Source organism: Anoplopoma fimbria, chromosome 22 (assembly GCF_027596085.1).
Source record: "Anoplopoma fimbria isolate UVic2021 breed Golden Eagle Sablefish chromosome 22, Afim_UVic_2022, whole genome shotgun sequence".
In the NCBI taxonomy this organism is placed as follows: domain Eukaryota; kingdom Metazoa; phylum Chordata; class Actinopteri; order Perciformes; family Anoplopomatidae; genus Anoplopoma; species Anoplopoma fimbria.
The window spans coordinates 6313209-6327299 of NC_072470.1; the positions used below are offsets into that span (position 1 = coordinate 6313209).

Sequence of the window (14091 nt, forward strand, 5' to 3'; positions counted from 1 at the left end):
CGTTTCAGTTAATTAGGATATTGATTTGTTTTGCTTGTGGCTGGTTCACCAAAGGCAAAAACAACAGTAGCTGTGATTAAACATGAGAAAAATGCAATGAGTGGACAATGCATAATATTTACATAATTTGTGTGTGTGTGTGTGTGTGTGTGTGTGTGTGTGTGTGTGTGTGTGTGTGTGTGTGTGTGTGTGTGTGTGTGTGTGTTGGGGTAGTTGTCCAGATTTGGACCCCCCACTGATGCTGTCCACCCAGAAGGTGCTGAAATCATAAAACAAAATAAAATAATTACTATGTTCCGATTGAAGCATTTTAACCAGCATTTTGTGGCTACTTGTATTTATTTTTTTAAGAAAAAATTAAGAAAGACAAAATATTAAATCCTCTGATAAATGAAGTCCAATTCTTCAGTCGGTTACAGTAAAATACCATGGGTTTAAATCTTTTTTTTTTTTTTTTTTCATATATATGATATTTTATGTGTTATTGCCGCAAAAATAAAATATAAATAATAAATGCATTATTAAGACATCATCAGTTTTATAAATATTGATTTTTTTTGGCGAGGTCAGAAGGGGCGGAACTACAAATCATGGTGCTTTGTTTCTGGGGGGGAATGTTTTCATTCATTTGTCCGTCCGCTGTTTCCTGGAGACGCTTTTCGGCGGGTTCTGCTGAAACACCAGCGTCAAAGCTACTACAATAACCACCACCATATCCGGTTATCACCTTCAAAATAAAACCACTGAAAAACTTTTGTCACATATAGTACAGAATGTAAAATATATTTAATAGCCATTCAGTTCTCTGTTGTTGTTTTTTTTCACTCAAACTACATTTAAGTATATAAATATGCTATAATTTGAATAGGGGTTTTGTCTTGTTTCTGTTGCCTATTATCCATTAATTTCCAAATGCTAGTGGCCTGTCGGTATCAGTTAGAGAAAATAACCACACATTAACATTTGTGATTACTTTAGTAGTAATTTGTAAGTAAGAAAAGTTGAAAAAATATCAAGATTAATAATCAGATTTATGTTATAGACATTATCTCAAAATTTAACCATTTTCAAAGAAATAGCCAATCCCCACCAGTGTCTTAGTATCTAAGTTTAAAGTATTATACTCTGCACACATATCTTTTTTCCACACCTGTAGCTCATTTCCACTTTCCCTCAAAGTGCTGCTTGTTTGCTTTGAATAAGGGTTTTGTCTTGTTTCTGTTGCCTAGTATCCATTCATTTCCAAATGATTATATTCCTTTATTGATCCCCATGGGGGGAAATTCGGGTGTTGCAGCAGCTCAACTACATAGAAACAGATAATAAATACAACATATTATACAATAAAAATACAAATAAAATAGAATAAAAATAAAAATAAAAATGTATAAATGCCAGTGGCCTGTCGGTATCAGTTATATAAAACAACCACTGTTGGTAAATATACAGCATATATGTTGTATAATTGCCATAAAATATAAAATAACATTTGTGATTACTTCAGTAGTAATTTTTCAGGAAGTAAATAAAAATTAATAAACAGATTTATATGATAGACTTTATGTCATTATTAAGTTGTAATCATTTACTTGCATACCTGGTACTGCAAAAAATAATTTCAACTCTAATCTTATAGTACTTCCAGTTTAGCTTGATATTTTCCCCCTCCTTCATTCATCCCTTCAGATTGTCAGGTGTATGCAAAATACATGCTCTTACTTTGAAGGCTACCGGTGCCCGCTGTGGTCAAATCCTTCCTGCGTCGTGCCGGCTTCATTGAATTGTCAAAATGGCGACGCTCGTAGTTGGAGACGTGAGTTAGTTCATATCATTCACTGCCAATTATTTACTTACTGGGCAGCAAACGCAACACTAGCCACCACAGCATGGCGACCTTGGATCAGAAATCACCCAATGTGCTTCTCCAGAGCCTCTGCTGCAGGATCACGGGGAAAAGCGAAGGTACATCAGTGCACGTTCACGTTAGCATGCTCGTGCATGCGCGTCCAGGAAACGTCATAGCGAGCTTCATTCAGAAAACACGCACTTCTGTGGTTTCTCTTCCTAGTGCTTATCCTGCACCTTCAACACCCAATTAAAAGCAATGGGCTGAATCTTTACAGTCTTCTGGCAAATTCGGCTTATTATTTCCACACAAAGCAACACAGATTTAGTTAATAATCAATAGTTTCTTTTCACACAGTGTTTGTGTGACGTAAAGTGGTAGAAAAAGGTGGAAATGTTGCTGAAAATACAGCTGCGTGGTCTTTTGGATATATGCCGAATTGGAGATTGCATGCTATTCATTTGTTCTGGAGCAATGCACATTAAGAAAGCACACACTTTATTATTATAGGACTGGAGCATGTTGTGTGTCACTTTGACTGGATGCTCTTGTTAGCTGCAGGCCTCTGATGGATGCAGGCTTCTCAGATTGCATGATTGATCAGAGATAGCAGGAAAACAGCATTATAATCAATAGGTTTTTTTTCTCCAGTCATTGTGATGTAATTGCAGCTTTATACACCAAATCTTTGCAGTTACCTGTCTCTTTTTAAAACACAAATCAAGAGTGTTAATCAAACTTAATGTTTACAACCATATTCAAAGAAATCCCCAATCCCCACCAGTGTCTTTAGTATCTAAGTTTAAAGTGTTATACTCTGCATGTTTGACCTTTTTAGTCATTACCTGTTGTTTCTTTCTCCAGCTGAAGTTGCCCACCAGTTCCAGTATGCAGTGCGAGTCATTGGCAGTAACTATGCCCCAACTATTGAGCGGGATGAGTTCCTGGTGTCTGAGAAGATCAAGAAAGAATGTAAGTGCCTTTTGGTCTCGCATTGAACCCCCTCAAGGACCACACATTCGTACCATCTGTTCCATGAAACACCGTAACAGAGATGAGGAACTTCTATCCGTAATTGACATTTTTTCCTAATCCACCGGCGAAATCTGCCCATCTGTGTTACTGTCAGTTCGTCTGTACATGAGCTTTCTATGTGCACTTTGCCTTTTTATGTTGCAGCCAATTCACAATAAAGTCAGAAATCTTTATCGCACCATAAAGGCAAATCCCAGTGGACTTTCATAGTAGCCAAGATAGCACCATTAGTGGGAAAACATCGATCCAAGCTTTGACAAAGAAAACTAAAAACAAAAATAGCGCAGCACTTACTGAACAGACAAATTGTTTATCCCAGAACTGCATGTGGATTTATGGGAACTTTGTTAAAGTAGTTTTTAGGGGTTATGGAGTTGCCGTTAAAATGTAGGACCCAGCTCTTGACATCTGTAAATTCAAGACATCAAAATGATTAAAAAGGTATTTTTCCATTCACGGTGTAATGGCTCGCATCCTGTCTGCTTTTCTAAGCACAGATGGACCTCATGTTCCTCCCCAATTCATTTCCTGCTTTCTCCGCAGTTTAAGTTAGCTATGTTCAAATCCCATACAGGCTGTTTGTGTGGGGGAGGTTTCTTTCATTATTTTGTCTTGATGCCGTTGCAGTGCTGAAGCAGAGGAGAGAAGCAGACGCTGCGCTGTTCTCAGAGCTGCATAGAAAACTTCAGACACTGGTTGGTATCTGTGTTTCTTGTTTTTTTTTTTTTTTACAGAACAGAAAACCCCTCTGAACCATAATGCGAAAAAATTGCCCTTATGCAAAATATTTACTTAACTCAGATTAAGGCTTAAATCATATTATTCACATTAATTATATATTTTAGTGCTTTTGATATTTACCCAACTGATTATGACGGCATGTTGTTGTTCCTGTTGGACAGAGTGTTCTGAAGCATCGCTGGTCCGTCCTCTACCTGCTGCTCAGCCTCTCTGAAGACCCCCGCAAACCGTCCGGCAGGGTGAGACACACACACACACACACACACACACACACACACACACACACACACACACACACACACACACACATTTTCTTTCTGTGTTAAGTTCTTGATGATGATAATAATCAACCTTATAATAATAATAATAAAGCATGTGGTTGATACTGACGTTATTCGCTCGTCCGTGTCCTTCTCAGGTTGGAAATTATGGCGCTCTCTTTGCCCAGGCCCTCCCCAGGGACGCCCACTCCACCCCGTTCTACTGCACCCGGCCCCAGAGCCTGGCCCTGGGCTACGGGGAGAGGAGCGCCGGTCTGTCAGCCAGCGTGGGGACCAGCGGCATCTCCAGCCTGGGGGTCTACACACTCAACGGGCCCACGGCAACGCCACAGTCACTGCTGGCCAGGTGGGCATCTACACACAAACGCAAATAACATTAGGGCCAATGACAAAACTGGCCTGAAGTCTTTCTAGTTATTAAGTTATAAAATCAATAGAGAAGAGAACCCGCTTACATCTTCATTACTGAGTCTCACTTATCAGCTGTGTTTAAGCAGATTCCCTCTCTGGGGAGAAGAGAGTTATTTATCCGACGCTCGTCCTGTAAAACCACTCAGCAGCAGATACACGAAGCATCAATTAGAACCAGAAAATAAACTTGCCCCTCACTGCGACCTCTTATAAATCTGTTTTTATGAGGCATCAGAAGGCCATTTCATTCCATTTATCCTTTTTAATAATGCAGGAGTCCTTCAGTTACAAATGGCCACTGAGCTCTCCAGGCTCACCTTTTTTTTAGTCATGAAAGGGCAAATCCTCCCCCCCGCCCCCAAAAAAAGGTCTCATGGCATTGAAATATAATTCACACTCTAGTAAACACATAGAACCAGTGCTGTAATTATACAAATATGTGCTTTCAGGTTGTTTTATCTGCTGTTCTGAGTGCTTCGTTCAACAAAAGACCTCTAAAAGCAGGCTAATCCTTTTATTGGATTTCTATGGACCAAATAAATCGAATTTTAAAGCAAAATCATATCCAGATGTTGGTTAAAAAAGGACAAATGTCACTGAGACCTGTCAGTCAGACCCTCAACAGTAAATCTATGTGTGTGTTACAGTCAACTCCCTCAGTCTGCAGCAGGAGGTGTTCCGCCTCTGGGCTCCCGGCTGGCCTGGGCTCTTCCCGTGAGCTGCTCCCCCTCCTCCGCTCTGGCCCCGCTCGCCACTCGACCGCTCCTCGGACCCCCGGTTCCGTCCTCCAGAGCGGTGCGTCCTCGCCGAGACGGTGAGTGACCTGAACGAACCCAGAATGAGCCCCAACTTCCACCGTGACTCGGAATATTTTCCTTTCTAAACTAAAAGCATCTACTGTGTTAAATCCTAATTTATAGTAACTTCTCTGTCCTCTGTCGGTGCAGGGGAGGTGAGCGAGGCGGCGCTGGTGCGGGACATCCTCTACGTCTTCCAGGGAATCGATGGCAAGTTCATCAAGATGAGCGGCCAGGAAAACTGCTACAAGATAGACGGCAAGGTACGTGAACCTGCAACCAGCCCTGTAGAGCTTTTAATAGACCAATCAGTGGACAATCAACCCAGAGTGACCTTGCAGATCACACGGTGGCTGTTGTTTTTTGTGGGTTTTTTTACATTAAAACAAGCTGTAGTTAGCTTCTTTTTGGGGAGAATTTGTTTCCATGTTGGACGTTTTTTCCTCCAAGGCAGAGTTGGAAGTAATGGTCGCCACAAATGCAGAGTACAGTAGAAAATATGACATCAAAACTGCTGTTGTTGATTGGACATTAACAGAATAATTCAACAGATCAATGTGAAGCTCTTTGGCTCCGAGCCACATCGACCTCTCTTTTCTCTTCTTTGCCCCGTTCAATTTTTTTCATCCTCCTCTCTTCTGTTATCGATGGGAAGGCCTTAGATTGTAACCATCTCCTCTCAGTGGTGCTAAACATAGACTTGTGCTCAATCTGCTGTCACCGTCCTGATGGAGACGGAGCCACTGAGACCCAAGGGTGGAGATATTTTGGACTCCTCTATGGCCACTTAGCTTCCCCTTTTGTAAAGCTCTCCGGATAAGAGCTTTTGTTAAACAGATGAAAATTTAATGTATCGATAAATGTGAATCTTACTCAGCCGGAAAAACAAATCTGTGATAGTGATGAAGTGATGGCGGGTACATTATGTAATACATCTGTCAGTGCTTTTTACTAGTGAAATATGTGACGGGTGATGCTTGCTTTAAGTGTAGTTACAGTTTTATAAGCAGTCAATGCCATTCCAGTATGTGATAAACTCTCATCGGTTTATTGCCATCAAACTTTACAGAAGATTCCTTTTAGTGCTGCAAGATACATAGCTATTGTAATAACTGTAAAAACTAAAAGATTTTGTAATGTGTGCCGTGCGTCACCAGGTGGTGCTGTGCAAGTCCCTGAGAGACATCAGCAGCAGACTGGCGGAGCTCGGCTGGCTCCACAACAAAGTCAGGAAGTACACCGACGCCAGGAGCCTGGACCGGGCCTTCGGACTGGTCGGACAGGTGTGTGTGTGTGTGTGCGTTTACCTTCTGTACCTTCTTTCTCCATCTAATCCAACGCTGACGCTCATCTTTCCGTCTCCGTGTCCTCCTCCTCCTCCTCCTCCTCCTTTCTACTTCTCCCCTCAGAGCTTCTGTGCCTCGCTCCACCAGGAGCTGAAGGAGTACTACAGGCTGCTGTCCGTCCTCCACTCCCAGGTATACAGATCAAACAGCACCTGACAGATGAAGAGATATGCAATAATAATAATAATAGAAACGCTGGTGGATTATGAAACTGATATAACTGTGTGTGTGTGTGTGTGTGTGTGTGTGTGTGTGTGTGTGTGTGTGTGTGTTGTAGTTGCAGGTGGAGGACGAGCAGGGTGTGATCGTGTGCACAGACAGCAGTCTGACTCTCAGAAGGCTTCTGGTCTGGATGTACGACCCCAAAGTCCGACTCAAAACGTTGGCCGCCCTTGTCGACTTCTGCCAAGGTGTGTGTGTGTGTGTGTGCTGTATTTGGAGAGGGGGGGGGGGGGTCGACACACTATGCTTACTGTAGTATTCTAGGATCACAGTGTGTTTTACTCGGCTCGTCTGTGTGTTCAGGTCGGAAAGGAGGCGAGCTGGCCTCCGCCGTCCATTCTTACGGGAAAACAGGAGACCCGCAGATGAGAGCGCTGGTTCAACACATCCTCAGCCTGGTGTCGCACCCCATCCTCAACTTCCTGTACCGGTGGATCTACGACGGAGAGCTAGAAGACACCTACCACGAGGTACACACTTGATCTCTTCCGGCCCTAAATATAACGTCCGAAGCTTAACGACGCATCCTGCTTCCCAGAGGCCCCAGCAGGAATCTAGTGGTCATTGTTCCGTTCAGCTGCCCCTGACGTTTGACCCCAGTGAGAAAGAACATTACTGAGAGAGGGTGAGGAATAAAGGGAGGGAGGGGGAGGGCGGAGGAGGCAGGACAGCTTCTTCAATGAGGACTGATGAGAGGGGTGTAATGGAGAGCAAGGTGATGGATGCTTCTCCTTTACTTCCCACCTGCCCTTCTCTCTCACTCTGTTTCCCTCTCACACACACACACACACACACACACACACACACACACACACACACACACACACACACACACACACACACACACACACACATTTATGTGTCCAGCATAACTGTTAGTCATCACTGGGCTCTGGTCTTAAGTGCTATGCTGAAGAAGACGGAGACAAAGTTATTACACCTTTCAAGAGGGGAGATTACCCTGGAGATACACACACACACACACACACACACACACACACACACACACACACACACACACACACACACATTCAGTTAAAACACATGTAATAAACAACACCTGTAATTATGAGAGGTTTTAAGATGCACCATGAGACAAAAATTGAGCCCCTTTAAACATCATTAACTTAACCAAGCAGATCATGACCGAGTTTGACTTCACTCCCGTCAAAGGGATTCATGAGAATCTATTCAGGTTGAGTTTTCTTTATACAGTGTGATCGTTTCTAAAGTAATAATATGTGATACTTTTTTGTTGTTGTTGTTGTTGTTGTTGTAGTTCTTTGTAGCATCAGATCCCAACGTGAAAGCGGATCGCCTGTGGCACGACAAGTACTCCCTCAGGAAGTCAATGATCCCCTCGTTCATCACCATGGACCAGGCCCGCAAGGTACACACACACACACACACACACACACACACACACACACACACACACACACACACACACACACACACACACACACACATATCTGTATTCATTACCACAGATCACATTCTCTCTCTCTCTTTCTCTAGGTTCTGCTCATCGGTAAATCCATCAACTTCCTGCATCAGGTTTGTCACGACAGAACACCGCCGAGCAAAATCACGCCAGCATCCACGTCTGCGGACACGCCCAAAGATGGTGAGAGTCTCTCTCTTTTTCTCCCCCCCCCCCCGTGTTCTCTCTTGTTTACAGCCGAACGATTTCTCAGCATGTTTATATCTGCGCTTGGTTCCGGGGCATAATAATTAGGACTGAAATAGTTACTGTTAGTTCAAAGCGACATTAAGACGAGGCTACGTGCTGAATATGTAAGAGGTGAAGGTATTTCTGGCTTTATTGGAACTCGATGTGTTCTTTGATTTCTTTACTGCATCGCTGACCAATAAGAAGCTCTCCTTTTTGTTTAGTCCTCGTATTGATGTAGTTATATTGACGTACGCTAGTGGACAGTGATCGATGCTCTTAGCGCTGGCCTTGTGCTCCTCTCTTGACTATGAAGAGGAAAGAGGCATACTTAGCCATATTTTATTGATTCAGTCTGTAGGACTTCATCTGACCAGTTTGATCCGCAGCTTTTACTGTAGCTGCTGAAGGACATCACGCTCTCCTCGTCCAGCAGCAGTCTGCTTGGAACAGCGGAGGATATTTGCAGGCTTCACCCTGGCTCCAAAAAACCCCCAAAACATATCATTACAAGGCACATAATATAAAAACCGACGGAAAACAGCCATAATCCTCATATATGCAACCCAACAGCAAACCAATTATAAACGTTAAACTAATAATCAATCTGTTTCCTTACAAACAAAAAAAAGTACAGATTCAAGGTTAAACTCAGGTTAATGTCCTTTTTTCGTGTCTCCTCACAGCTGCAGAGCTGCTGTCCGACCTGGAGGGGGCGTTTCAGGAGAAGATCGACGCCGCCTACTTCGACACCAGCAAATACCTGCTGGACGTTCTGAACCGTAACTACCTGCTGCTGGAGCACCTGCAGGCCATGAGGAGATACCTGCTGCTGGGCCAGGGAGACTTCATCAGACACCTCATGGACCTGCTCAAGTAAGCAACACACACACACACACGTTGACATTACTTTGTATGTCTAAATCTTATCGTCTAAATCTTATCGTATCCTCATTTTTTTTTTGTCCCAGACCAGAGTTGGTTCGTCCTGCCACCACTCTGTATCAACACAACCTGACTGGCATCCTGGAGACGGCAGTCAGAGCCACAAACGCCCAGTACGACAACGCAGAGATCCTCAAGAGGCTGGATGTACGCCTGCTAGAGGTAATGTGTGTTTAAGTGTGTGTAAGTGTGTGTAAGTGTGTGTGTGTGTGTGTGTGTGTGTGTGTCTGACTTCATTATGTCCCTATCCTTTTTTGACATCTGTCCTTTTTTTTGGTTGCAGGTGTCTCCTGGTGATACAGGCTGGGATGTTTTCAGTCTGGACTACCACGTTGATGGACCCATTGCCACGGTAACACACACACACACACACACACACACACACACACACACACAGTTCCCAACATGCCATGTATTGCCGCTGCTATTGTATATTTATATATCTGTGTGTGTGTGTGTGTGTTTCAGGTGTTTACAAGGGAGTGTATGGGCCACTACCTGCGTGTCTTCAATTTCCTGTGGAGGGCCAAGAGGATGGAGTACACACTGACTGACATCTGGAAGGGACAGATGTGTAATGCCAAGCTGCTCAAAACCATGCCCGGTACATAAACACACACACACACACACACACACACACAGGAGATGGTTTCTATGGATACTCAGATGTTGCCAAATGCCACTCACACAACCTGCTGTGTATATTCTTAAAGATCTGTATTTGTTAATTCATGTTTCTTTTAAAGGGCCAGCTTGTCTTTTTCTCTGTTTCTTTACCTGCCGTTGTGCTTTTTACCCTCCAGAGTTGTCCGGCGTGCTGCATCAGTGTCACATCCTGGCCTCCGAGATGGTCCACTTCATCCACCAAATGCAGTACTACATCACCTTCGAGGTCAGACCATTAGCAGCGCCGTTCCAATCGCAGGCTGTAAAACACCAGTTTAAAAAAAAAATAAAGCAGTAATTACAGCAGGAGGCGATCTGCTGCGTCTGTTAAATGCAACGCTGCATGAAACTGATTCACAGGATCAACAGCAGCCTTGAGGTTATTAAGGTTAACTCGATTTTAGAAGACTGCTGGTTCAAATCCAAACCACTGAAAGTCAGACTGAAGATTACTTTTTTCTTTTTTTTTTATATGAAATAGCAGTTCTTTTAGGCAGACTGCGGATTTCTCTGCTCGGACATCTGATAAAACAATTATATACAAGAATATTGACTGACAGGGAGGCGCCAACATCATATCTGATTTTTAATAAAAGGTCAACATCATTCCTGCGTACCGTCGGTGTTTGTGTAGGTGCTGGAGTGCTCCTGGGACGAGCTGTGGAACAGAGTGCAGCAGGCTCAGGACCTCGACCACATCATCGCCGCCCACGACATCTTCCTTGACAGCGTCATCTCGAGATGCCTGCTGGACAACAACAGCAGGGTAACACACACACACACACAACACACACACACACACACACACACACACACACAAGATAATCTTATTGATTTTCTGAAAGTTATTATCTTTTATTTCTCTGCCTCCCCTTTTCCCACACACACTTCCTTAAACTCTGTCTCTATCTGTCCTTCCAGTCTCTTTTGAACCAGCTGAGGGCCATATTTGACCAGATCATCGAGTTTCAGAGCGCCCAGGACTCCCTCTACCGCTCGGCACTGGAGGAGCTCGCCCTCCGGCTGCAGTTTGAGGAGAAGAAGCACCAGCGGGAGGAGGAGGTAGGAGGTTACCGAGCTACAGATGAGCTTTTTTGCGACTGTGATATAATAGTACTTAAAGTGACACCGTCCTGTCCGTTGATTCAGGGTCAGTGGGGAGTGACGGCCGAACAGGAAGCGGAGGAGAAGAAGAGGATTCAGGAGTTCCAGGAAACCATACCAAAGATGCGCTCCCAGTTCCGCATCCTCACTCACTTCTACCAGGTACCAGCCTGACCCTCCTCCAGGAGCAGCTGTCAATCTCAAAAGGAAATCAGCTGTTTTTTGCTTTTCGCATCTCTTTGACGTTGTTTTCTCTTGTTCTTCCACGCCCGCCTCCTCCTTCAGAGCATCGTCCAGCAGTTCCTGGTGTTGCTGATGACCAGTACGGATGAGAGTCTGCGTTTCCTCAGCTTCAGACTGGACTTCAATGAGCACTACAGGTTTGTTTTTTCTCCAACTCAGTCAGCAAAGGATGCAAAACAAAAATAAATAAAACATATTCGAGGTCATGTTGAAGTCTATCATTTTTACAGCCTCTTAATTTGCTTAAATTATGATTTTCTTTCATCCTCAGGGCCAGAGAGCCGAGGCTGCGAGCCTCACTCGGCACCAACAGAGGGCGACGAGCGTCAAATATGTGACGTGGCGATTGTATCAGCGAGCGAGGCTTTCAGCCATCGGAGCATTGGGGATGACATCACAGTGGGACGTCGTGACATCACAGAGACGGGGGCCGGCCAGCGGACTTATAAGCGCTTTATGTCGAGATGATGTCATGCCTTGGAGGAGCGACCCAGCGCCGTTCTGAACGCTCTGGTGTCGCAGCGGCGGTCGCCAAGTGATGACATCACAGCGGACAGATCCCTACGTGGGATCACAAAAAGGAATAAAGTCCAGAAAATTTAACATTCGGAGCTTGTCGTGATGTAAACAGACTGCTGGTAAATTCTGAAAAAACGTGAGGTCAATTTGGGGAAAGAGTGCGAGGAGGTAAACAGAATCAGCTGTCAGAACGAGCTTCCCGAGTCACACAGGGCCACGTTACATGGCATGCCTTATTAATGAGAAAAAAAACCAACAAAACGTTTGTCTCAGCGTGGTTGCCAAATCCAATCCCAACACACATAATGTATGTACATAGAGTTTATGCAAAAAATGTATGTGTGTGTGTACATAATAGTCATCTTTCCACATCACCTGTGGCTTTGCATCTTCTCACTAGGGTTCAACCGATATGGGATATTTTTTCAATTTTTTGTATTCGTAGCCGTTATTAAAATTATTAAATTTGAGCACTTTTTAGTACAATTATTCCTCAAGAAGCAGCGTTTCTGCTGGGGGATTCGTTCTCTGTGAAAACGAACAGCATTCACAGTATGCAGCTCTGAAACTGTACAGAGTCTTCAGCATATTGAGTATTTGTGGTCAGTATTGGCACACCAGTATATATCGGTCTAACCCTAGAAATCCACACTCTTTAAAATCCAGGTGTTTTGTTTTTTTTAAGCGTGTCAGGTCGGCTGTCCGTTCACAATCACACAGATGATTTTGAAAAACGCTGACTATTCTGCTTCCGTTGACATGAAGACAAACCCTGGCTCATACAGACATACAGCTTGTTATTCAGAGATCGGATTGTATTTAAATGTGGTTTTCCTGCTCAGTATGCTTCTATGTCTGTATGAGAGATGGATCATGTCGGAGAAACAATCCTCACAACAACCACAACAACCTCACTCACTCTCATTACATAAACAATAGGAACTATATAAATGTTAACGTTTCTTTAAAATGTGTAAATATCCTTTAAATGAAAAGTCCATATTTAAAGAAATGAATGTTATAAATGTCAACTTGGGCAGTTTATTTTCTGAAAACAAGTATATTCTGACATTTAGAGAAGAAAGAGAGTGTTGTTAGAAGTGTTCATATGTGAGGTTTGCTCCATGTGCATATTGAGATGGAGATGCTGATGTTATCTGTGGTTCAGTATATAATTGGATCAGCTCCCCAAACTGATCACTTTTTTATTAATTGGACATAATATTTGCTGGTAGTAAACAGTTGGACGCTTTTTGCTGTTAAACAAAAAAAAAAAAGGCCCAAAATGTTTGAGATATAAAAGTCAAGTAGCATTTTAATCACCCAGTTATACAATCATATGAACAGCTGTGAGCATTGATCTCACCTTTTTGTAGGAGCTCTGATCCTGGATCAGGGAGGACACGTTTTCTAAAAGCAAAAAAATTGAAATCACACGTGCATTTAAACGAACCGATGCTGCATATGGTCACCGGACCAGATGGCTGGTCTCTGATGATGAATTTCCTTCATAAATACGAATTGGAGTGAAGTGAAACACCAAACTGAACCTGGGTCAGCACTCCTGCACCATATGTCCTCTACGTTGTATAGCACATAATGTATAGAATATAGGGAAACATCTGGTTCCTCTTTAATAAAATGTTTTCTATTCATGTGTGTTCTGCTGTGACTTTTTTTTTACCGTGATGCTGATCAGCTCTGGGTTCAGAGGAATTAGCTTGAATTTACTGCCACCTACGGGCTAAACATCAGAGATGATATTTGAACCATTCAAGGTTAACTTTACAGTTTCATTTTCACAGAACAAAACCTTTGATTTGCAGTTATTATTGGTTAAATAATACAATATAATCTGCATTATTGGTGGTCTTATGATCTGAGCTGTAAAATTCTCCACCAAAGTCTAAAACACTTCCCTTTATTGATAACTGATTTTTTTTTTTAAAGGTAATTAATTAAAGCAGTAATGCAGAAATGTAGTATTAACACATTTCCCATAATGCAACTCAACAGCTTATATCTATATAAGAGTCTCCCTGCTTTGTATTCAAGACCGAGATTTCATTTGCATGAAGTTCATTCCTAACTTTTAGTAAAAGCATAGATAACAAAATAATCTTTACTCAAAGGTTCACTTACTGACGTGTTGGAGCTTTCACTCACAGGATTCTGCAGAAGCTTCAGCTGGCTCAGTTGTGACCTAAGTATTTGAGCAATTTTTGTCAATAATCTTATACATGTTTCAATATGATCAGGTGGA

At 42.9% G+C, this 14091-nt stretch overlaps 1 protein-coding gene across 1 annotated transcript; it reads left to right on the forward strand.

Annotated features, from left to right (window-relative positions):
- The first annotated feature begins 1755 nt into the window (after positions 1–1755).
- tubgcp3 (tubulin, gamma complex associated protein 3) lies at positions 1756–13456 on the forward strand. Its single transcript, XM_054623593.1, has 23 exons — positions 1756–1962; positions 2711–2818; positions 3509–3576; positions 3784–3861; positions 4041–4249; positions 4962–5128; positions 5262–5374; positions 6269–6394; positions 6521–6589; positions 6735–6867; positions 6983–7149; positions 7959–8069; positions 8198–8306; positions 9038–9227; positions 9323–9458; positions 9580–9648; positions 9765–9900; positions 10100–10188; positions 10597–10728; positions 10884–11024; positions 11112–11228; positions 11352–11446; positions 11581–13456. Exons 1-23 carry the CDS (start codon positions 1887–1889, stop codon positions 11645–11647), a joined length of 2706 nt encoding a protein of 901 aa, XP_054479568.1. The 5' UTR covers positions 1756–1886; the 3' UTR covers positions 11648–13456.
- Positions 13457–14091: the final 635 nt, after the last annotated feature.